The following is a 24,483-nucleotide window of genomic DNA, read 5'->3' as shown; positions in this document are numbered from 1 at the left end:
AACCTCTGCTCAGCGAAGGGAGGCCTGGGGAATCTGCGAAGAAAGCTGTTCATCTTGGCATAGAAGGACATGTCTACTTTGTTGTATAAAGAAGAGAAGGCAATAGCAAGGTACTAGATCTATCAGATCACGATAGAAGAGAGCACCAGGGCTTCAACGTGGCTGAGACCAGGGACAGGTCACAACACACCTGCTCTTGACTGTAGCATAAACCGTCATGCAGCGTCAGGTCGCAAGCCTTACAATAACTGTTGAATAACCGTCATGCAATAGTGCGGTGGCCCGGCCGGGGGCCGCCGGGCCGCGATCGCGGCGGCCTACTATGCCATGATGATGATAGCCCGCGGCGGCCCGCCCGGCCGGGAGGGCTACGGGTCACCGTGGCCGCACGGTCGCCAGAAGCCCACGGCGCGGCGGGCACGGCGGCTCGGAGTGCCGGGGGCCGGGGCCGCAGTAACGCGTGCCGCGGCACAGGCTGTGACTTAGCCGTGACACTGTGCCAGGCGGCCTGGGGCCGCACCGTCGTGGCACGGTACCGGCGCGGCCCAGTGCCGCCGCACTGCGGTCCGACGGCCGAGTCCGAGTCCCGGGCCCGCAGTCCGAGTCCACCACCGTCTGGCACTGTGGGCGGCGGCCTGGCCCGGGGGCGGGAGTAGTAGTAACCTTTACTCAAAGTTAACAACCGTGACAAAAACCTCCTGAGCAACCGAAACTGAAATTTGGACGGTTACATTTGCGTTACTAATGCATTGGACCTACCCAAATCAAATGTTTGGGTACAGAATCCTGATATTACACCGCTTAATGCAACTTTCAAAACTAAGACACACATATTCAAAGCCACTCTGAAAAAGCTTCAAATTGGGACTCCCTTTGGAAAGATTTGCTTTTGATACGACCAGGAGGTGGGGTAGTTGAAGTATTGGGACCAACCCTTTCGAAGAGCAATGCCTGGGTAGGTGGTAGGGGGTCCATACTAGTGGGTGAATTCATAGCCGGGGTGCTCGGTCCGCTGTGCACCATGCTCCCAGTTATGAGCCGCTGGAGAGCAGTGAAGCAGCGTACGACCTTGACGGGAGGGGAGGGAACATGAGATGAAACGCTTACGGCCGAGAAGGGAAGGAGAAGAATGTCATGCTGATAGGCTACTGGGAAGTTGATTATGAATCTAGCCTGGAAACAAGGACAACGCATAAGAGATTGAGGGTCCCAGTTGTGACATTTTGTGCTAGGGAAACGATTGTGCTCAACGATGGAGCGGCCACCTACAATGACGAGGGCAGACTCTACTCGAAGACAAACCCCAACTTTCCAAAGACCGCTTTCAAAACCTATGTCTTCTCGACCATTTTCTGCGCCAGGTCGGTTTCGCAAAGTCGCAACGAAAGCATATCCTCACAAGTAACTTGTGACTGCAGCCAGTAGAGCTCCAGCAGCCTCTGCAAAGCATCGACCAATCAATTACGATTATGTCACTGGGTCGACGTTCGCTGTCAAGGTCAACGGAAAGCCAGTTTTCATGTTGAACGACTTCCGGAAGAAGGTCAATTCACTTGGAGACTATGATTCAAGTCATTACTGATTTACATAATCCAGGTTGAAGGAAACGTTAAACAGTCCAGATATGTTTCAGCCTTCAAAGCTGCTCTCCAACAGCAAGTAACATACGTGCCTAAGATTCACATAGACTTACTCGCTTTCTTCCTACGAAGGTACAAGAAAAGAAGAAGCAAGATGCTATCAGAGATCAGTATGAGAGGACCATTGTCCCTCGCTTCAGACCTGTGGAGCATACTGAAACCGGTCTTACGAAAACAATGCTCGGACTAGGCGATCAAGACTCTGCAAACGAACCGTTTCCAGTCCAGGTTCACTACCTCCTCTTCAGTCATTTGTATTGATGGCATTCAAGGGATCCATAGGATACAGTAGGATAGACCAGATAGACCCATGGGAAAATGCTTCTCAAGGAGGACTTGAGAAGTACAATCCTTGTGTCACATCCGTGATGGCACCTGTGCAATTTCAGGGTAATTCTATTGTACCAATCATGTTGATGCAAACTGACTGATCCTCTCCACAGGGTTGGATGACACCCATAAACAGTGGCAAAGGGAGCCTTCTAGCCATCTTTCTCTTGATTTTGTTTATGGATACCAAGGTGATTTCATGATTGCTTTGTCTGACTTTTTTGAACGGGCTTTTGACAGGTGCAAGCTGTTGGGATCAGGAGTTGTTTGGAGAGGGCCCTGGTTTGGAGAACCTGCATTTTTTACAGGCATATGATTCAGGTTGCTCACAATCAGTTTGCTTCGAAGTTTTATTGAACTGATTGTATTGTCTTTCCATGCTCAGATCGTGGTTGCATGGTCCATACAGGAGAAATCGTCTATTTCGCTGCTGCTACAGTGATAGTCTTCGATGTCAAAAACAATGTTCAACGATTTTTGCATCACACCAACAGCGTTTCTTCGATTGCAGTTCTCAAACGAGTATATCAAAAGCCAGACGCAAGTTGGGCAGAGGTCTATTTTTGCCTCCACAAATCCTGATTGACATGCTTCAACAGATGGAAAAGCCTACAAACCCCCTCACAGCTGAGCAATGGGAAATGTTTTTCGCTTATACCAAGGGAGTTTATACCCCAGGACCCAAGAAATGGAAGCCTACGGACCGTACCTTGCCAGGTAAACGAGGCGATTGATCTAAAAACTTGCACTTATTTTCAACTGTTCAGTTTCAACTGAAGAATTCCCTCAAATGTTTGAAGGTATCATTGAAATGTGACCTACTCTATCTATAGGAGGTATGACTTGCATTTGATTCAGGAGGTGTCATCGATTGGAGGGATTGGGACCTGCCTAATCGATGCATCGTTGCCAGCGGTCAGAAAGGGAGAAATCCAAGGATAATTGTATGGAGGGTAACTCCATATGATGGACGACATGAATTCAAAGATCAGATCTTGGCTACTATGTCGTTGGGCCCAAAGCGAATTGAAGTAGTGTCTTTGAGTTTTAACAGCAAAGGCAATTACCTTGTTGCAATGGCAAACGATTTTGAGCATCATATCACTGTCTTTGATTGGAAAAATAAGAATGGCCCCATGAAGATCCGTGAAGGACAGGCTCATGGCGGGAAAGTTGACATTTGCAAGTTCAATGAGTACAGCATGGCTGCATTCGCCTCTTGTGGAGAGAAACACATGAAAATGTGGGAATTAGGCGATGTCGAACTTGAAATGGCTACTGGATTGTTCGGTGACATCGCAGACCCTCTCAATCAAAGATGCATATGTTTTACACCGAAAGGAAATGTTGTTACAGGTGTTGAAAATGGAGATGTTTACATATGGAGTGTAGGCAAAGTGCAGGCAAAGATTGAACGCGCACACAAAGAACAAGTTCTAGGGATCTTATACGTTGATAAAGTGGGTTTATTTACAGCTGGCAAAGGAGGATACTTGAAGGTACATTGGACGATTCTATGTAACTAAGCTGGACTGACAAATACTTATAGATGTGGGATCCGGAACTACGTGATCTCAAGAAGCCAAAGTGTGTGATTGATCTGCGTTCTTTCACGAGGAAGTGCGATCCAAGTCTTATCGCAAAGATTTCAGTCCGATCGATGGACTGGTCCTCGTCAAAAACATTATTCAGCTACATGACCGACGAATCGTATGTGAGAGAGGAGCCTGCAAAGGGAATTCGAGGGGCTCCAGCCACGCACTTATCCTTCGCCGACCTTGGAGTAGAAGGCTGCCTGCTGGTGGGAATGACAGACAACACAATTCTCATGCTTGGACTCCGAAGGTGTGGTCAAAAGGATAGAGATTCATGGATCTTCGGGCTATCCGAAAACCACCGAATTCGTGGTGATAGCGCTAATTCGATTGAAGGGAGACTTGGGGACCAAGAATGGTGGGGACATGACAAAGTCCGAGAATGGAAGGGAAGCAATGGAGCTGTTGCCAACAGGATTCCAGTTTGCACCTTCTGGTATCAAAGATTTGATGAGAGTAAGCCTGGGTATATGCCAAATGACTCGCAGGGTTGTCCTTGGGAATGGGCAGTCTGTGGAAAGCGGGTCGTAATGAGAGGTCATATGCAGCCTGTCTATGGGATAGCACCAATCCCAGACGAAAGGATCTTCATGTCTGTGAGCAAGGACTGTTCAGCTCGTTTCTTCGATATCAATGACCAGATCATGATCAGTAGTGTCTATACCTACAAGCAAAATCGATCAGCCACCTTCTGGTACGAGGAAAGTGGGGAAGGTGTTCATGGTGCAGCCATGATCAACAATAAGCCGTGTTCGCTATTTGCAATCGGTCATGAAGATGGATCGTTCTCAGTCTGGAACACTGAGAAGTCATCCTTTGATGCTGCGAATCAAGATGATGAAAACGTCGCGGGCGATACGTTTTCAGATCCTTTCTTTGATCCGGAGGAAGCATTTGGAAATATTAACTTATGCTGCTTCAATCCCTTGCCGAGACAAGCTTACAGCATGGACAGCTCCCTTTCTTCTTCTCAAGTTATGTCTCTCAAGTACAGTCCAGATGGGAAGTACCTTGCAGTTGCCCTGGGAGATAACTGTATCGACATTTATCGTCACAGAATTGAAAGACTAGAAGAAACGTCCTCTCGTGATCGAGAGAGGGAGTATGCGAAGCAGAAGTCTCTGGGAATGTCAGAGGAAGAAATCTTACTTCAGTCAACCATGCCATACAAACGAGTAGGGTGTTGTAACGATCACTCAGGTGCCGTCACTCATGTCGACTTTGATGCAGAGAGCGGATATCTGCGTTCGACCAGCATGTCCAATGAATTGCTTTACTGCGTGATTCCGAGCGGAAAGCAAAGCGTGAAAACCGAAGAATTGAGCAAGAAAAAGTGGGCTACACACAATTGTGTGCTGGGATGGACCGTAAAGAGCATATGGCGACGTGGGTCTACTGGTTCGGACATCAACTCCATCGATCGATCTCACAGTAAGGTGCCCCCCTGGGCTCCATGTCACGGAGGGAATGATCCTTCTCCTTACCCCTACGTCAGTGGAGAGATTCCGAATGACAGCGCCGAACCCGAAGACGTCTTCAAGACTCATAACTTTCCTGGCGAGGGTCAGAGCTCGTCCTGGGGACATAACGTGTGCGCCACTGGCGATGATGACGGGAAAGTGAAGCTTTTCCGCTGGCCTGCCTTCGGGTTCAAGCAAGCCTTCAGGTCATATTACGGTCATGGCAGCTTTGTTTCTCAAGTACGATTTTCATACGACGATGACTACTTGATATCTGCCGGAGGCACAGACATGTCCATCTTTCAATGGAGGCATGTCATTCCAAACAAAGTCTATGTTCAAAACTTGCCAGACAAGAAAGTAGGAGGAGAATATGTGCTGTCGAACTGGGAGCTGAAAGAAATCCTCACAGCTTTCTTCACTGCATTTCTCAAGGTTGATCGTGACATCACAGCTGCTGAACGTGAAAAAGACGAGGAATTTCGAGCTTTTCGAGAAGAAGTTCAGAGCATTCTTCCGAATCATCTGACAGAGAGACAGAGAAGGAGGATTTTGCATATTGCTAATTTGCACAGGGAGGCATGGAAGAAGACGCACGCTCAATCTGCTCTCCCCAACCGCGAGATCGTTGCTGTGGAGGTTTTCGACACCGGAGCTGCGCATGAGGGGCGGATGTTTCCCTCGGCGGACCTCGGGTCGAAGATCAGCAGCCGGTGGGCCACCATTGTGTTCAGGTCCAAGGAGGAGGTTGATGATGTCATCGATGTGTATGGCAGCGACAACGTGCTCAACAACCTGGAGCTGCTGAAGGAGAACAAACTGATGCTGCTCCCCCTCCACCGCCCGACCGGCGACTACACAAGTAACGTCATGCTCAACCAGTATCACAACTCGGAATTCCAGGAGATCTCTCGAATCCCGCTGGTGCATTCGTCGAAATCGCGAGACAAGCAAGAGATCTGGAAGCCGTTGACCGATGAGGATTACTCGGAGGAGACGTGTGGAGGTCGGAGACCGCACTTCCTCCTCGTCACTGCCTACGACCCCAACGAGTCGATGCTGCCTGCTGTGACCCATGACGCCATGCAAGCCGTCTCGGACCGAAACTCCAACAAGCTCGAGTTTGGAGCACAAGCAGAGGACGAATGGGATTATGTGAAACATCTGGCAAAAGAGCAGGAGAAGGAGTGGAAGAAGATCCAGGACTGGCTCATGTCGGATGACGATTACGGTTGCGGCGACTCCTCACATTTTAACAATTACATGATGTGGTCTGAGCTGCAAGAACGCAAACGGAAAGTGAAAGAAATGACCAGTAGCAAGAAGTAGACAGACATTTAATCTTTAATAGTAACAAAGTGTTGATTTTCAAACCTTGGTCCTGATGTCCTCCAGCGCCTCTCGGAACGTTCGAACCTGAGGAATGGGTGAGGTCAGGGCGAGCAAGACAAGCAGACCTGAGGTCGGAGTGGGCAGCTGCGCATGTAGGCTAGAGTGTCTTCGAGGGTCGTGTAACTGAAGTCATTTCTCCTCTGCTGGAACGCAGCTCGGGCTTGAGAGCGATTCATCTGAGAGGGAGGGTCACAGGAGCAAGCGACCTCTGGTGTGTCACCGCAGCTCGGATGAGATGCAAGTTGGCAGCAAGGAGCTGCTCGGAGGCATCCAAGAGAGGCTTGCGCAAGGACATGGAGATCCTGTCTGTGATTGAGGACAATGGAGAAGAACATGGCGGGAATGAGAAGGAGGAGGAGGATACAAGGGAGAAGAAATACCGCTGAGACTCATCCATCAAGCTGCTTGCGATCGGGAAGACCTGAGGCCTGCGGTTGCCGTCAGCATCGCAAGATGTTGACTGTTGCCACCTGCTCGTGCCGCTGTCACTCCCTGTCGCCTGACTCCTCACTCGATCCGTGTCAACTCTTCTCTCCCCCGCCTGTTCCGTCGTTCTCAGCTTCATCAGCCCCTTGAGCGTGCGATGCGTCTCATCCTTCTCAGCTGCCAGGCGCATCGCCTCCACCTTCCAGAAGCTCAGCTCCTCCTCCATCCTCTGAATCTGCGCTGATCTTTCTTGCTCCCTGCTAGCAGCCTCCCTTGACGCAGCTGGGCCTTGGCTGGAGGGTCTGCTCTCCTCCTCGCAAGCCGAGACGTCCTCATGGAAGTCTTCATCATACCCGTGAGAGTCAAAATCATCAACAACCTCTTCATCGAGCTCGACCTCTGCTGGAATTTCCTCCCCGTCCTGCTTCCCTCCCAGGTCGTCCGCGAACTGAATATTCCCGAACTTCGATGCAAATAAGCCCCCTTTCTCCTCCTCCTCCTCCTCCTCCTCCATCCATCCATCCTCCTCCTGCTTCCCTCCCAGGTCGTCCGCGAACTGAATATTCCCGAACTTCGATGCAAATAAGCCCCCTTTCTCCTCCTCCTCCTCCTCCTCCTGCTCCTCCTGCTCCTCCTGCTTCCCTCCCAGGTCGTCCGCGAACTGAATATTCCCGAACTTCGATGCAAACAAGCCCCCTTTCTCCTTCTCATCCTTCTCTTTCCCGTCGAGATTGTTGACGGTCTGGAAGGTTTGTGGTTTGGAGGAGAGAGAGCGGGAAAAAGGATCGTCGTCACGGTAGGAAACTTGACCAAAGCGAATCTTCTTGGGACGGGAAGGGCGAGAGGAGGGGGAGGAGGAGGAGGATTTCTTCTTGAGGATCCCCTTCCTTCCTGCCGAACGAGTCGTGTCCACCATCAGCTCAGAGTCGGAGATCGACAAGTCGGAGAGGTCAAAAGAGGAGTCCGAAGTCTCGGCACCCACCGTCCTGAAAGGAGGACAGTGAGAAGGGATAGCGAAGAGGGAGAGGAGAGAACTGAACGAGGAAGGAGAGAAGGGGAGGGGAGGGGGAGGAGGAGAAGAGGATGTGGGGAGGATTCTTCACTTACTTCTTGGTCTTTTCCCTCTGCACACTAGGGGCTTGCTCATCGGGGAGGAGATCCCCTGCCATGCGAATGTTTCCAAACTTTGAGAATCTTTGTTCTTCTGTCTCCTCCTCCTCCTCCTCCTCTTCCTCCTCTCTGCTCGGCAGAGCGTAAACTTTCGTCTGGCTATCGCCAAGGCTTTCCTCAGAAAGGATGGAGAGGTTGGAGGAGGCGAAGGTAGACCGGGAGGGGTGAGAAGGAGCATGGTGCTCAGCAAAAGTGCGCACGCCGGACGACTTGATCAAGTTGGCAGCATCTTCCATGCCGAAGTCGCGCGCATCGGCTGCAGGAGTTCGGCTGGCCTCCTCCTTCCTCTTGCTCTCTCCTCTGTCTGCGCCGCTAGATGGCAGGCCGAAGCTGAGGCCGGCAAGAGGGTCGAAGAGCTTGGGCTTGGGAACAGCCTGGGACAGAGCAGCCCCCATGCCTCGCAGAAGCTCATCCGCATCCTCGTCCTTACGTGTCTGCATGAGAGTCACGGCTGGGATGAGCAGACGCCGAGTCTTCACCTCAGCTGGGGTCTTCCTGGAAGGTTTGTCTCTGGAGCTCTTGGACTTGTCCTTGCTGCTCTTTGACTTCTTGGTCTTGCTCGAGCTGCTGTTGGACCTGCTTGTATCCGAGCTCGACTTCTTCTTGACATCTTCCTGCTCCTGACTTGCTCTGCGAGAGAGATCTGCAGAGATCGTTCAACGCACACTCTCATATCCATTTGCATAGGTCGACACGTCTACAGCTAAGATAATAATGATATAATCATCGTGATCATCATAATCGTGATCATCATTATGGCAAGGTTTTCATCATCAGCTTTCTTCCCAACCCGCCCTCATCATTATTATAATTATCATCATCATTCTCATTTTTCATCGAGGAGGACATTACCTTCCAAAATATCGTCGATGTCGGAGAAGTCTGAACCATCAGACAAGGGCATCTCACTCGTATTCAATCAAACAACAGCAACTGCGAGATGAGATATCCTCGTGTGAGATCAGAGTTCCTGATCTTCTGTTCTGTTCTGTTCTGCTCTGCTCTGTTCTGTTCCACCATCTTCATCCCCTTCCATTGTCATTCCCTTGCATCACTCCATTTCGAATTCCCACCCACCCTTCCTCTGCCATTCATATGAAGGTGAAATGAGGGGTGGTAGTGGTGGCTTTGTGGGAGTGAGGAATGCAGAGTATGTACAAGACAAGTCGAACAAGACAAGCGAGTAAGTCATGTAGGGGAACAAGACAAGCGAGTAAGTCATGTAGGGGAACAAGACAAGTGAGTGAGTCATGTAGGGGAACAAGCATACGAGTGCATGTACTCAATTTGAAGTATATTGTATCATCGCAACGCTCTTTATCCAAGATTAGCTCGCAACGGGTGGGAACTAAACTTCGCGTTGCGCTGCTTGAACATCTGCGAACAAAATCATCGGAGCCTCTTCCTCCTGCTCTTCCTCCTTTTTCTGCTCGCTTACCTCATCATCCAAGAAGTTTGTCGTGGAGGTGTCTTTGTTGAGGATGGAGGGGTTCAACTTGCTCTCCTGCCCGAGCATCACAGGCAAGCAGGCAGGGCCGCAGCTGACCTGGTCGCGGAAGTAGCGGATGACGTCGTTGTGCGTGTGCATGAACATCGACGCGAACGACTGCCAAGGTTTCACCTCATCCCCACAAGAAGCCGCAAAGTCTCACGTAGGGGGTACAGTCTCCCTTGGTCTGCGCCACTGCGTCAAACGCCTCTTCCTCCCAGCGTCTCCTCCCCACCTTGGCCATCACGTTCGCCCCGTTGGCTATCAGCTCCTTCGCAACTTCCACGTGACCGTTGTATGCTGCTCGACCCTCGTCACTCGCGCTTGACAACCTCACCTCTGTCCTCACCAGCCCAGTGCAGCGGCGTGCGGTCCCAGTCATCCCGAGCGCTCACGTTGACGCTGCGAGAATTGACAAGAAGAAGACAACAGGTCTGCCTCACCCTTTCTCGATGAGAATCTTGACGATCTCCAAATGGCCCTGACAGTCTTTCAGGAGCTTTCAAGGCACCTCAACTCCCTGTCTCCTTCCATGTCCTTTCCCTTTCGCTTTCCTTTCCTTTCCCTGTCCCTGTTCCTTCTCTTCCCTGTCCTTTGCCCTTCCCTTGGTTTTCTCTATCTGTCTCTTTTCTCCTTCTTTGCTGTGTTCTCGTCCTCTCCCCTCTTCCTCACATTCAGCGCAGCGTAGTGCAACGGCGCCAACATGTCGGGAGGCCTGACAGGAAACTCAAAGATTCAAGAAGTGGAGGAGAACGAAGAAGGGGAGAGGAGGAGGGCAACGCCACGGAAGGAGAGAGAAAGAGTGCAAGGGGAGGAGGAGGAAGGAGCCACAAACTTACATGTGCCAGGAAACATTTCCACCACATTGCATCAGAGATCTGAGGAAAATTGTTTCAATGACTCTTGACATCGAGGGATCGCAAATCTCAGCACTTGAACAACCCGACTGATCCTTGCTCTGCCGCTTCGCATAGTTGTTCATTTATCTGATTCATTGGAAACGTCAACCCGCTCAGCGAATTTTCCTCATCACTTTCCAACCTGTCTTCTCTTATCTTCTTCAATCTCTTCCAAGTCTGGAGTGGATGAAACAAGAGGAAATCAAACAAATCTCAAATATCAGGAAGGAAGAAACACTTTCCTTCTTCATTGAGAGGCATAGGAAGTTCTCCGTTCTCCCATCTTTTAGGTTGTCAAGGAAATGATGACCGCCATTCAGGCAGGAAGGCTTCACCTTAGCTGATCTTCGAAAGCTATAGCCCCATCAAACATGATAAAGAGTCGAACATCGTTGAGTTCTCACCTTTGATGTACCTGTCTCTGCTCTTCGTTGGTTCTGGGTATGACTGCAACAACACCATCATACTCTCAAAACACGCTCCGATTCGAGACACACAGCATTCTGGTAAGGAACGAAGCGAGCGAACACTTCGTCGGGCTCCAGCAATCTGTACAATCGATAAAAGAAAAGATCCAATCTTGTTCCATCACCTTGATTTGTTTGACAGCGAAACAGACAAATCATCGTTGTGAACAATCGTCTGGATTCGAAAGAGTTGTTCAGACAAGAAGATTTTTGGCACAAACTTTGACCGTGCCCAAGAAATATTCGTCTTTTTCCGAGTCATAACTAGCACCGGCGCTCGTCAGTGAAATTCAATCTCAATGTCCAAGACAGATGTACTCATAAATCGGAATCTCGCTCAAGTTGCCAGTCAAATTTGGATCTGCGACAACATTAGCAATCGACAGGACTCAAATTCCCTCTCACATATCGTCGCGAATCGATTTTCAGGATAACTAAAGCTGAAATTCGCGCTCACAACCCCCCCCTGACCTCAAGCGCAGATCAGGAATCGGAACATCACAATTCAAACTCACGAGGCCATATCCAGCTGGGGTTGTACGTCCCTCCTGCAAAGAAGTTTTGAGATGGTGACCCAATCGTGGATCAATGCAAGAAAGCAGCGACCGCGATCAAGTCTCTCATCCGATCCTTGAGTGGCCCTGCACACGATCTCAGTTCGGGAATATCTATTGATGTCCCTCTATCTACCATGTTGCTCCATCACGTCCACGTTGTCAAAACGCTCTTTAGCAAACATGAAGTCTGCGTATGTTTGACCCTGTGTTCAAAGAGAATGAATTCAATCCGATACACATCATCGTCATCTTTCATCCAGAACACCTTATGGAGGTCAGGCTCGAACTGCTCCCAGGGATCTGTTTGGTTGAGAACATCCCTGAAAGCCAGGAGGTGAGGGGTTGGGACTCTTTCTCAATCCTCTTTGTGAATCCTCTTCGCTATCTCACCTCCAATAGTTGGTCCTTCCGTAGTAATATTTGATCTTCTTTCCTCCCTGCGCAGAGTGGGATCAATCCATGGTGCAAGAGTTTTGGCGTCGAACCTGTTTGATCTGCCCATCAACCCATGCAGGTTCATCATCTTCATAGCTCAGGTCAATCGTGACACAGACAACTTGTCATGCACCGTCAGAAGAATCTGCCGACGACTTGTCCTGCAGTATCAACATCGTGAGCACCATCACACCCTCGCCACAGCCTCATACCGTCATGTTTTGAATGATCGCGCCTTCTCTTGCTGATTTCCCTGTTCGCATGCCATGCGTGTATCTTATCTCATCCTGCAGACGCCGATGAGGAGCAAGCAGCAAGAAATAAAAAATAAGAATTCCACACAGGAGGAGGCATGTCCCTATATCTATCTTTGCCAACGCCATCGACGTTGTCGTCGTCATCATCATCCTCATCGTCTTCGTCCCTGACCACCAGTCACCATGATGAGAAAGTGACACTTGCGGCAACCAGTTGCCTCCTCGGATGGTAGACAAGAGCAGTCTGGGGTGAGGACGGAGCTCCATGGTCCTCCTGCTGTTGATGAGAGGAGGGAGGAGCATTCAGCTTCACTCACCTCTCAAGGCGAAGGCTCGGCAAACCCACCGGACTTGAGGCCAAGGAGCCCAGGAGGCACCCGAGCAAGGCCCACACGCGCAGCATGACGACGAGGAGGAGGATGGGGGAGAGAACTGGGGGAAAGCACTTGAGGCAATCGAGGGAGAGAAGGTCCGAGAGACGAGACGATGAGGGAGAGGACAAGAGCAAGCAAGAGATGAGAAGAAGAAGAGGACAAGAGCAAGCACGAGATGAGAAGAAGAAGAGGAAGAGGGGGAGGGGGAGGGCTGGCGGAGCAGGCAGTGAACGAGGAAGCAAAACTTAGTTAGCTGATCGCCATTGCGTCTCTGCAGGAAGCTTCAGCGGGTAGGGGTGGTTCCGGTCGCGAAAGGGGGTGGAAGTCTGGGATCCATGGCGTAATGCAGGGAAGCGTGGAGGGAGGGAGAGAGGGGAGGGGAGGGAGGTAAAGGAGGGAGAGGAGAGGAGGAATATGGATCAAAGCCTGTCTAGTGCTGCTCTCCCTCTTCCTCCTCCTCCATGTGGTAGCAGGGAAGAAGAAGGCGGCGAACAAAGGGATGGATAAGGTATGAAGCATGCCTTGTGGTCTTCTTCATAATGAAATTTTGGCGGGCGAGCAGGCAGGTAGACAGCAGAGCAGGGAGGGAGGAAGAGAGAAGGAGAAGCAGGAGGAGAAGGTCAGCTTCCCCATGATAGCGCAAGACACGCGGTTCTACAACAACGCCACTACGGATCGAAGGGGAGCCCCACTCAGTGTGCGACTATCGAGCGAGGTGACGAGCGAAGAGGAAGGAGATGTTGCATGCTGAGGGCATGACAGGCTCAGTACTCTCGCCTCTTCTATGGAGAGCAAGAGGGTCAGCTTGCAACGTTTCTCCTCTCGGAGCTCAAACCTTCTGATCATGTCCTGGACATTGGTGGGGAGACAGGAGTTTTCACGCTGACGGTAGAGCTTCTCCTGCTCGTCCTCCTCCTCCGTTGTCTCTCATGCTCTTCTTACAGGCTGCACGGAGAGGAGCGCGGGTAACGACCATTGAGTATGACGCAGAGCTGGCAGAGAGCCTGGACGAGTCGATCAGATTGAACGGAGTGGCCGACAGGGTGCTACTACTGACGTGGCTTCCGAACTCTGTTGAGGGGTATGCGACCATGTTCGGCAAGGCCGGTGAGGGTGCGAGAGGGAGGAGGACGCGCTGAGAGCTTGAGATCGTCCAGAGAGAGGGTGCGTTTACTCCGGTATCGCTACTGTGAATCAGACCAGCGAAGAGTACCTGCGTCCTATCTACACGTTGCCGACTCATACCATCGACAACGCCTTGCGGTGAAGAGAAGCTGGTGGAGTGAAATGTTGACCTCGAGGCAGTGAAGGACTCATCGAGAAGCCCACGATCGTGAGAATCAGCGCTGAAGGAGCAGAAGAATTTGTAAAACCTGCTTCCTCCAGCGCATTCTTTGGCTCCTTCTGCTCTTCCTCCTCTTGCTTCTTCTTCTACCTCATTGTTCACGAGAGCCTCAGGTGCTGGAGGGAATGCATGCGCTGCTAGCTGGAGGCATCGAAGACTCTCCGCGATATGTTCTCGTCGTTGTCTATCCCTACCAGGTGGAGGCAGAGATGATGGAAGGGGAAGGGAATGGGACACGAGACGAGAAGGGAGGAAAGGGGAGAGTAGAGGAGAGGAGGGATGCGTGGGTGAGGAGAGGGGAGCAGAGGGGAGCAGTAATGTGCTGCTCAGCTACGTCGAGTTGTTCAGTGGATGCGTGTGAGGGGATACTCGGCTGCTGCTGATCCTCCATTGGACCTTCCAAACGAGCTGGAGGATGCATGGAGTTGTTTTCTCCTCCCTGCTACCTTTGAGCTGACTTCGACATCAGTGAACGACTCGGTCGACCTGGAGCACCCACTGATGCTGGACTGGTACAAGCAGAAGGTAGACATGAAGTTGCTCTCCTTGACAACTCCTCTCACGATTTTTCACCAAGGTTTACAACTTCTTCTCGGCTCAGATGAACTCCGGGGGCGTACAGGGACAGGCGTTTCTCTTCCAGAAGGTTGCAAGGTCGACTTACACAGGAGAGTTCTTCCGTCCAGTGAAGAAGCTCAAGACATGCAAGAGCCAAATCCCTTCCACTTCATCCTCTCCATCTGCTTCTCCAAGATCCTCGCAAACACAAGAGCTGGGTGAGCAAACCTCCAAGATCTCCATCTCATGGACAGGACACACGAAGAAGTCGAGGAAACCGAGATTCTCTGTTGAGTCTTCGAAGGGCTCACAGGGCCTTGAGGACTGGACTGTATGCTCAGAGAAGGCTCTAGAGATGGAAGAAGGGGAGGGAGACATTGAGCAGCAGCGACTGGCAGGGGAGGGGGAAGAAGAGGTCATTCTTTCAGAGGCTCCTTTGACTCTCGTCTCAGCTGTCAGCAAGGATTACTTTGACAGGCTGAGAAACTTGATAGGCAGCGTCCACACTAGCGAGCCTGACCTGCCGGTTGTCATCTTTGACATGGGCTTGTCAAAGGAGCAGCGGAAGGAGCTATCCAGCTGGGATGGAGTTGAGCTGCGCGTGTACAACTTTGACAAGCATCCTGAGCACGTCAGGACGTTGGCGAACTATGCATGGAAGATGCCGCTGATCCAGCACGCGGCCGAGGAGCTGACCAACATCCTGTACCTCGACTCCAGCATAGAACTTCGCAGCTCCATCGAAGAGCTGAGGGAGATGCTGGCCTCCGACGGATACTTCTTCACCACTCAAGGTTGCAATCTCGCCGATGCCCCTGACGTCCCGTGCGACCCCCAGGAGGCGTGTACGGTCGGCGACAAGACCCCGCCAGGCCTTATCCATGAGCTGTTCGGCATCCCCGATGAGCAGTGCCCTCTCCTCTTCCGCTCCTGCATAGCTGGAGGGCTGGTGGGGATCAACCTGGACACGCGAGGAGGCCGGCGAGCGATGAGGGAAGTGATTGAGCCAGCGGTTGGCTGCTCGATGCGCCTCTCCTGCATCTACCCCAAGGACGCTGTCGCCATCGTCAACTCAAACTTCGACATGGCGCCGCTCGGCCTCCTCCTCCATGCTGCTGGCCTCAAGTTCCGCCCCGAGAGAAGATTCAACGCTGCGCTCTTCTCCGCCCTCCACACCAGCGAGCCAGCGGCAAGGGATGCAGGAGTGATCTTGTACACCAGAAGGAGGTTCAAGGGGTTGACGTACCTCCCCTTCAAGGACTACATCCGGCTGAAGGACAAAGTGACTGGGAAGGAGGAGGTGGTGGTGGACGGCCCTCAGGTCATCGCTCACTCACGCGGGCAGACTGGCCTCCTCTACTCCACTCCCAAGACGATCTCTAGGGAGGAGGGAGGGAGGACGAGGGACAAGCATGAGCCAGTCTACCCCATGACGGTAGAGCCGCTGGCTACAGAAAAGAAGCAAGTTCAAGAAGGGGGCATGGCAGGGGAGAGGAGGAGGGCGAGAGCAGGCCGGGAGTTCCCGCAGGAGGTGTACGTGAGCATTATCCTCGCGGCCAGAAATGACGGGCATGAAGGCAACTTCATGACGCGCCTGCAGACGTCGCTCGACCAGCTGGCGGCAGCAGCAAGGATGCATCCTACCCTCAGCGCTGAGCTCGTCCTCGTCGAATGGGCTCCCAGCCATCACCGTCCTCCTCTCCGTCGCGCTCTCGCATGGCCGGCAGGTCTTCCTCCCGTCCGCATCATCCGCGTCCCAGCGAGCATCCACGCTGCTCTCCCGCAGGCGGCCAAGGACGGGTTTCCTCAGTTCTACGCCAAGAACGTCGGTATGCGGCGAGCCCGCGGGAAGTTCGTGCTGGTGACCAACGGCGACATCCTGCTGGGGCAGGTTCTTGTCGGCATCCTTGCTGACCGTCAGCTGGACGAGGAGGCCTTCTACCGCATCGACCGCCACGATCTCCTGCAGCGATTCCATCCCACCATGAGGAAGGGCGACATGACGGAAGCGGCGCAGGGGGCCCTGAGGCGGGTGATGACGATGCAGCGGCTGGCGGTGGGAGACCTGCTGTCGCGCGTTGGGCTCGAATGGGACGCGCTGGGCGAACTTCACAGGACCACCCACGGACATCTTCGAATCACCTTTCCCGATGACCTTCTTGTTCGAACACAGTACGTCCCCCTCCCCCCCCCCAGTCTCTCCCCGCCCCGCCCCCCCAGCTCGTGCTTCTTCCTCTGCCTCTGCCCTTATACTCTCTTTGTTCTTCGTCCTCCGCCGATGCTTTACCTCTGCTGCCTTCAATCGCTTCCTGCTCTTGCAAGTCCTCCCACCCTCCCTTCATCTTCTCTCTCCTCCTCGTGTTTTCTTCTTCACCTGCTCCTTTTGATGCTTCTCCCACCCCGTTTGCCCTCGTCCCAGCCTCTCACTGACCACACCATTCAGGTATTGGGATGCTGTGACTCTGTTGGGAGACGGACCAGTGGTCAGGTATCCCCCGGAAGGGATGGAGGAGGAGGAGGAGAAAGAAGGCTACGCAAACCAGCATCTGGTCATACGGACAAACCAGACTGGAGGAAGAAAGAGGAAGTTCTTCATGATGCCGGTAGGATTCAACTCCTTCTCGCTCCCTCCTCCCTCTTCTCGTCCTCCTGCTCACTTCTTTCTCCCTCTTCTCATCCTCCTCCTCCCTCCCTCCTCCCTCTTGCGATCCTCCTCCTCCTGTCTTCCTCCGCCTCTTCTAGCTGAAATGAACGAGCAGCACCTGCATACGTATGCCGATGGAGATTTCTTTCTCTCAACAAAAGATGCAGTGATGCGAGTGAGGGGCTACCCTGAGCTTCCCCTTCCTGTCAGTCTCCCTCCCCTCCCCTTTTCTGGCTGACCAACTTCAACAAGGTCCTGGTCGACTCCTTCCTCACTGTAGCTGCCGCCGCCGCAGGATACAAGCAGAACATCTTCATGCCACCAGCCTGCGTCTTTCACCAGTACCACCCTCAGGTTCTCAGTGACGATGTTTGCTCTTCCTCTCCTTCCTTTCACCTCCTCCCTCTCCTTTCCCACTGCTCTTCGTGTCTTCTCCTTCCCTCTTCTTCCCTCCCTCCCCCTCTCTGCCCGCCGCTTTCTCGTCCTCATTTTCCTTCCTCTCCGACATTTTCTCCGTCCCTTATCGTCCTCCTCATGCCCTGGGCTTGCAGGGCACGATGCCGCAGCGAGTGGCTGAGACGGTCGGGGAGAAGGAGATCAGCGCCTTCATCGCCAACGTGACGTGGATGCTGGAGGAGATGACCCCGATCCTTGTCAACGACGAGGTGAGTGAGCGACGTGGGGGGCAGCTGGGACCTGACGGCTGTCGGGCAGAACTGGGGATATGCGCAAGAGTCGTTCGAGGAGGAGGAGATTCTGCCAGGAGAGCAGTAGAGGAGCAACAAGTGAGAAAAAGTCTTTTGAGCGAGGAGGAGGAGCTCCTGTGACAGCGCTCGTAGCGTCGGACGTTTTTCTTTGCCTCACTCATGGCGTGTAAATATTCGTGATAGTGCCGCACAGTTAAGCTAGGAGGGAAAATCTTGAAGATCAGGAGGAGGAGGAGGAGCACGAAGAGGAGGAGGAGGAGAGGAGTGAAACAGGAGGACGAGCGTCTTTAACAACTCTTTCATGGTCATTCAATATGCCGACCAGGTAGAAGTATCAAACAATAAAGCAAAAGAGAAACTTCAGGCAGCTTATATGTACAGGTCGCTCTCAAGGCTCAGATAGAAAAAATGGGCCGACCGTTGAGAGGTTGGAGGGGGCGCGTATTATCACCCTGTACCAGATGATGAGAGAGAAGACGAGGAAAGCTGAGGAGACAGACAGGAGAGCTGAGAATAAAGGCAGGAGAGCTGAGAATAAAGGCAGGAGAGCTGAGAATAGAGGTAGGAGGAGGGAGAGGAACGAGACATAAAGAGGAGAGAAGACAAGAGGCTGACAGCAAGAGAGATGCAGTTACCTGAACCGACTGAAAGAAGGACAAGTCGGACTGGGAGATAGGAATCGGATCCTGCTAAACATCAGCCCAACAAACTCGCGCGCAACAAGCTGAAGGGACCTGGAGGACCATCCAGCTAACATCCTCAGTACAGGGCGGCATGGTTAGACTGTAAAGCGAGACCTTTCAGCTCCATTGGCGACATATCACAACATTCACAATCCTTTTTCACATCCTCACTGCAAACAAGCCATTTTGACAGCATTGAGTTACATCAAACTCCTCCTCCTCCTCATCATCATCATTGTCGTTATCATTACAACCACCACCACCACCACCACCAATAACATTCCATCATCCTTTTTGTGTTGACATCATCTCTTGTGAAAATCACCTTCCTTTGAAGAACCAATAACTGTGCGAATAGATCTTCAGTGCGTTTGCAACGTTCCCGAAGTCAAACCCGAAACTCGCGATGTACCTGATAAGATGTCAATTTCCTCCAGCCCCCCGCCCTCCTCGTCTCTTACTGATTCCAGTGTCCTTGGATCAGCCTCAAGTCATTCACCATATCCGTGAGGAACGAAGGACTGCACAAGTATGAGCATCGCGCACGGCTTAGAGCGAACAGCAAGACCTCTCCTCCCCGAGGTTCGTTCTAGCTAGAGACATCAGCGCAGAGACAATCTGCAACAGGAATGACCGAGCGCCTCCTGCTTCCCTGCTTTTCTCACCAGACTCTTGTTGACCGGGCATGGCGGGTCGGTCAACGGAGTGCATTCATGCACGAACTGCAGCTCAGCGTCGTATCTGTCAGGAGGATCAGGAGGATCAGGAGGATCAGGAGGATCAGTCAGAGAGGAGGGAGAGGTGACCTATGGCCGTCAACAGTGTGCTCAGAGGGAGTATGGATTCTCATCTCCACCAAGGAGAAATTTCGATGCTCGACAGCAGACAGCGGCAAACTGTCGAGGTAGCGAGAGAAACCGACGATGTCAAGGTGCACCCCCTGAAGCTGTGACAGGCAGATGCTGTGGCCATCGTAGAACACCCTCGCTCGTCCGGAACCTTCACTGCTGCTGGGAATCTGCCATGTCAGGCCCGGAAGGTCGAGGTCTGCCTTGATGTCTGACGTCACGATGTTGACGGGCGACTGCGTCGGCCCCTTGTCGCACAACTGCCATGCTCCATGCAGGGATCCCCACTTGGCTGGCCCAGTGTCTCCGCTGTAACCCCACGGAAAGCCTCCAGCTCCCTGGACGTTGGAGTCGCTGGCCAGGGAGAAGTATCGCTTTCGAGTGTTTGGCTTGCCAAGGCTGATCCTTTGATCGACCTGATCAGAAATGGAGACGGAGGCATGTGCTAGGACTGGCCTATCGCCATTCCTCGCCGATGAGAGGACAACTGCTATCAACGCGAGGCCGGCAACTAGCGAGAAGACCAGGTACACCCTCCTCTTGGAGCTTTCTTGTCGGCCATTCACGGCATGTTGGAAGTTACCATACGTCACCTGCAATGTTAAATGGTTCAATCATGTTCGAGCCTGTAACATTTGTGTACTCACACCGACAGCTACCAGAGAAAAACAATTACCAACACACACTGCCTAAAACTAAAGGAGCAGCTTTGCATCACATCGAACAGAAATGGTTTCGAATCCTTCAAGTTCATATCAACATGTCATGAACACATTGGTCATCAGTATGCAATGATAGGCTCCCTTGGTCGCTACTCCGCCATTCTCTTCCTCACCTGCCCAGCATCTCCTGAACGGTCCAACAGCGCTGCCATGGCGCTATTTCCGGGGGGTCGACGGTTACGGACGGTTATGTCGAATAACAACCAAGAGATCATGTGTAATCTACTTCACAAGGTTGTCCGGAAGGAGAAACTTTCAAACAAGAAACCTTGAAACACGGCAGAAGTCAGCAGCAATACGAGGAAGGAAGGTTTTGTTAATTTGTTGAGTGAGGAAAACTACAGATGGAGCGACAACAGGCTCGTTGGAAGTCGCTCTAGCGTACATCGATCCGATCTTTTTGACATCAGTGTATGGCGGACAAGGGGAATGATGGGTATTCGTAGTTGCACAATCCTTTCGCACAAGCAGTAACTCATGAAGTAACCTTGCAAGACTATGATGATGTTACGTTGATGTGAGGAGAAAATTCGGAGCTAGTGAGTTTAACTCTAGCAGACACCATCGCAGACTGTAGCATTAACGGCAACAATCAGTGAGGCTAACCTCCCGCAAGCAGAAGGCATTCAATCATGCGGAGGCGATTCTACCAAGAGCAGTACAATATCTACGAATCATTATCAGGCTTAGCTCATTTTGCACCAGCAGGTATGACCAAGATCTGAATCTGCGCAGAATTCGAGCCGCCAATTCGACGTATTCATTGATCAATAATTACCATGCAACAACACATAGCCCATTCATTCCATCCAGTCAGTAAGTGTTTCTTCATCCACTTAGGATGATTCAGTCGAGATCTTAAGCTTGTTCAGTGAACTTGTGACTGCGTCTGCGTCATCAAATTTCACAACGAAGCGGATCTCCACTGTGTTGTCGTCATCCAAGGACAGGCCGGGCTGAATGTTCTGAAAGAAAACATCCTCTCAGTTTTGCGTTGACTGGCACATTTGAAAACAAGAGGGAAGTGAGCGGGTTCATCATCATGATGTGCAAACTGGCAAATTATGTACTGACAAAAACTTGAAGCGACAAGAACTGGTGACAGAATCGAAGCAATGAGAGGGAGGTAGACGCATAAAATGACGATGTATCAAAATATTCCACATAACAAATGAGATACTCACCGATGGGTTGGACTCAATGAACCTCTTGACACGATTAAAATCAGAGTAGATGAGCTTGTCGGCGTACTCGCCACCAGAGCCACTAACGGTCGCGAGGAGGGATTCGGCAGTCTTCTGCACCTTGCTGAGACGCTCCTGGAGGGCCGCGAGACGCTCAAGGTTCTTCTTGTAAGGAGGCTCCTCCCCCTGCGCTGCATTGAGACTGGTATCTGCGTGGTCTGCCATGACGGGCGGCGATTTCAGAGGACAGCTGTACGGAGGACGGGGTGGGGTTGAGAGATTTATTTATTCGGAGGGTGGGGTTATTGAGGAAAGGGTGGGTACTAGTTTTTATTGGTGGAAGGTTATGACGTCGACGGTGTTGATGCTGAAGTAACAATGCTCGCTACATGGGCTATTTTCATTAATTGTATATATATAAAACATGTAGCCTTCAACAGATCATCCAGACATGTGGATTGATCAAATCATATCTCTATCGGTCGTTGAGAAAGGGGGGGTACTCTCCACTTGTTTTGGCGGGACCACGGGTTCTGGCATTTCAACACATACCAAAATAGTGGGTAGGGTCCAGCGGAATTCAAATCTGGCGCGCTTTTGTATTCTAAATGGGGTAGGTACACGTGCACCGGTGGGTGAGATAGCAGAAAGGACCTATTCTTTGCCTGTCAAAGGAACCGGTGTTGCATATACCCTACCCATATTTCCATAACAATCCTGAAGGGCAAGACTCAACATACCCACCGGTCCCATCGACCACCCCCACTGATCAGGACCTTGAAACTTTGAGACGCCCGGCCCGGCGGGCCGCGCCCGGACCCAGCGGCCCGACATTCCGTTCGGTCCCGGATCACGGACTCACAGTCAGCCTCGGACTCTGCCCCTGAGTCACGCCGCGCGGCGGGCCCCAGGCCCCGCGGCCCGGCGGGCCGCCCGGTCGGACCGTGCCGGGCCGCGCCCGTCACGGCTCGTGACTCGGACTCGCGGCGGTACGGTACTACGGTAGGTGCCGTCACGGTGCCGCACCTACCGTGGGTGCGGCCAGGCTGGCCGGGCATCGGCCCTGATCCAGGACGTACTTCTGACAGTGAGCAGCACTGCAGTTCTCCGACCTACTAGGCTAGGCTAGTCACGCCGCGTGACGGCTGGCCAATGGCAGGCTACCGTACCCGGGCCTCAGTTTACTAACTTAGTAATTTTACGGTACGGTAAGTAACGTTGGTAGTACGGTGACGAGAAGTTTGCCGCGGCAGTGAACTTCCGGCGCAGGAAGACTCATGTTCTCATGTCAAGGAGGATATCCTGGTCCGTGAGACGAGGCAAATCGCAAGTGGAGCTGCACAGTTGTCCAAATCGGAAAATGCCGGATAGCAACTCCCAACTCGTTTTATCTGAAGTTACCACGATCGTGTCTCCCTCTTCATCGACGTACGATAGCACTGGAGACTTGTCGACTGGCCACTGGGACGTCTTGAGGAGAATGCTCATCAAGTCCCTGTAGCTTCCTACTGGAACATACTGGTGATTGAAAACAGTTCGAACAAATACCTTTCGCCAAGTGAGAGCCGAGTCTTGAAAACACCCGACCTTGAACTTTGTGATAGGTGGCAAACAAGCATTTTTCAGGAGTTGCAAATATTTTGTACAGTTTCTCGTCATTGAGCGAAGTTCGGAATAAGACCCAGAGGAGGAGATTGAGCTCTCTTCACACGCACTATGGCCAAAGCTATAGAAGCGCTCCTCCCAAGAGTTTGTGGAACTTGTTCCAGAACTTGTACCAGAACTTGTTCTCACCAAAGGAGAAAATTCTGCTCGTGGAGACTGATTTCCAGCCCTTGAGGTACCCTCTGACTTGAGAATTTTTGAAATCGCTGCTCGGCTCTTGCCAAACATGGCCGCCAATTCAGTTTGCGATTTTCTCAGAAGTGGATCATTCGTGCGACTCAACCGAATGACCTCTTTTCTTTCCTCAGCAGTCAACCTGATCTTCCCTTTGCAATGCTTTTTGTGACTGATCCGCTCTTGCTCTGTCCATCGTCTGCCACATTTCAAGGAGCAAGGAGCTTTGACTTCACTTCCTTGCGCGTTATCATCCACTGCAGGGTTCACATGTTCACTTTCACAGGAGCTAGCTGATACTCGCTGGTCTAAATCGCTGCATTTCAACTCAGACAAACAGTCAGAGCAGATAGCTGGTAGTTGCAAGTGACTTGTTTGCATCTTTGGCCTTGGTTGGGACAGTTGTATGAAGTGACAGAGTGACTCGGTTCAGCCTCCTCCGATCTTCAAGCCTACTAGCAAGCAGTCTGGCCCTCCGATATAGAGCCACTGCTTCAGTCAGTTTTAGTCAAATCAGATAAAATGTACATTCGCCCGAATGACTACCCCTGTACAGGCATGAGCTGGTGACTCCTCTCATTGTCCTTGTACTGATTTTTAACTTAACTTTGAGTAAACTACCGGGCGAAGTAACGGTCGCCGGCCGTCCCGAGTCTCGGATCGTGACTCAGTGACGTCCGCCCTCGAGTCCGCCGTGCAGTGAACGGCGGCCCGCCGGGCCCGGGGCCGTCATTTACTAAGTTACTTGAAACTGGCCGCCAGGTCACGGGGTCACCTTCGCGCGCAGGACCACTACTAAGTTCCGAAGTTCTGATTTTTAACTTAACTTTCGGAGTAAAGCCTGGAACTTGGAAAGTTCCCGGCGCCGCGGATGTCGCAGTGACGAAAACACTAGTACCGTGAGTTGATTACACATAGTACTGAGTCACTGGCCCTGCCCTGCCCCCGGCTGACTCGGGCTGACTCTGACCGGGCGGACTCTTCCGACGCCAAAGTTTCGATGACTCCACCGGGCCGAGTCATCATTACTACTACGGTTCATTCCGACGCTGGCATAGTGAGAGAACTATGTACCATTCGCTGTCCTTTGCTTGTGCTTACTGAGAACACCTGGGCGGAGTGGTAATGTTGGCTGACCTCCTTTACATGTTGTACACGATCGTGATGCATGCTGACAGGGAAAGGGGGATGAAGAGGGAAGGGATGAAGAGAGAGGAGAGGAGAGGAGAGGAGAGGAGAAGAGAGGAGAGGGGAGGGGAGGGGAGGAGAAGGGAGGAGAGGGGAGGGGAGGGGAGGGGAGGGGAGGAGAGGCAGAAGGAGACAGGAATGAGGGGAGAATATCAGAAGAGATTGTGAGCAGCAGGTGGAACTCACAGGCGGAGCCAGGTAGAGCCTAAGGGGAGGCAGTTAGGGAGGCTGAGGAGTGAAATGAGATAATGCTACCTGAGCCCTTGCTACCCCG

At 52.0% G+C, this 24,483-nt stretch overlaps 5 protein-coding genes across 5 annotated transcripts; 2 read left to right on the top strand and 3 right to left on the bottom strand.

Moving 5' to 3' along the window:
• Positions 1-4,539: 4,539 nt before the first annotated feature.
• Positions 4,540-5,334, top strand: GUITHDRAFT_55541 (hypothetical protein; the record flags this gene model as incomplete). Its single annotated transcript, XM_005827054.1, has 3 exons — positions 4,540-4,615; positions 4,706-5,001; positions 5,128-5,334. Coding segments are annotated over 3 exons (579 nt in total), but the record flags the coding sequence as incomplete, so codon positions are not given.
• Positions 5,335-6,393: 1,059 nt separating this feature from the next.
• Positions 6,394-12,520, bottom strand: GUITHDRAFT_143068 (hypothetical protein; the record flags this gene model as incomplete). Its single annotated transcript, XM_005827053.1, has 27 exons — positions 6,394-6,441; positions 6,483-6,593; positions 6,638-6,719; positions 6,798-6,845; positions 6,888-7,829; positions 7,951-8,447; positions 8,493-8,643; positions 9,368-9,390; positions 9,452-9,517; positions 9,560-9,619; positions 9,666-9,802; positions 9,840-9,904; positions 9,946-9,983; positions 10,175-10,217; positions 10,342-10,380; positions 10,737-10,755; positions 10,806-10,848; positions 10,899-10,950; positions 10,994-11,043; positions 11,384-11,416; positions 11,475-11,509; positions 11,559-11,628; positions 11,691-11,745; positions 11,816-11,862; positions 12,073-12,147; positions 12,203-12,284; positions 12,435-12,520. 27 exons carry the CDS (start codon positions 12,518-12,520, stop codon positions 6,394-6,396), a joined length of 2,997 nt encoding a protein of 998 aa, XP_005827110.1.
• A 602-nt stretch (positions 12,521-13,122) lies between these two features.
• Positions 13,123-17,812, top strand: GUITHDRAFT_113865 (hypothetical protein; the record flags this gene model as incomplete). The annotated part of the gene is made up of 13 exons (XM_005827052.1): positions 13,123-13,206; positions 13,254-13,379; positions 13,436-13,598; positions 13,649-13,754; positions 13,797-13,824; positions 13,950-14,123; positions 14,167-14,260; positions 14,306-14,361; positions 14,414-16,566; positions 16,838-16,997; positions 17,291-17,392; positions 17,590-17,703; positions 17,753-17,812. The coding sequence occupies 13 exons, from the start codon at positions 13,123-13,125 to the stop codon at positions 17,810-17,812; spliced, it is 3,420 nt and encodes a 1,139-aa protein (XP_005827109.1).
• Positions 17,813-18,504: 692 nt separating this feature from the next.
• Positions 18,505-20,213, bottom strand: GUITHDRAFT_113864 (hypothetical protein; the record flags this gene model as incomplete). The annotated part of the gene is made up of 7 exons (XM_005827051.1): positions 18,505-18,598; positions 18,754-18,840; positions 18,890-18,949; positions 18,997-19,046; positions 19,094-19,169; positions 19,235-19,869; positions 20,112-20,213. The coding sequence occupies 7 exons, from the start codon at positions 20,211-20,213 to the stop codon at positions 18,505-18,507; spliced, it is 1,104 nt and encodes a 367-aa protein (XP_005827108.1).
• A 621-nt stretch (positions 20,214-20,834) lies between these two features.
• Positions 20,835-21,407, bottom strand: GUITHDRAFT_113863 (hypothetical protein; the record flags this gene model as incomplete). Its single annotated transcript, XM_005827050.1, has 2 exons — positions 20,835-20,963; positions 21,183-21,407. 2 exons carry the CDS (start codon positions 21,405-21,407, stop codon positions 20,835-20,837), a joined length of 354 nt encoding a protein of 117 aa, XP_005827107.1.
• Between the last annotated feature and the right edge of the window lie 3,076 nt (positions 21,408-24,483).

The sequence above is a fragment of the Guillardia theta genome, assembly GCF_000315625.1.
Source record: "Guillardia theta CCMP2712 unplaced genomic scaffold GUITHscaffold_70, whole genome shotgun sequence".
Taxonomy (NCBI): domain Eukaryota; class Cryptophyceae; order Pyrenomonadales; family Geminigeraceae; genus Guillardia; species Guillardia theta.
The sequence above is the reverse complement of the archived record's forward strand: the minus strand, read 5'-3'. Positions and strand labels throughout refer to the sequence as shown.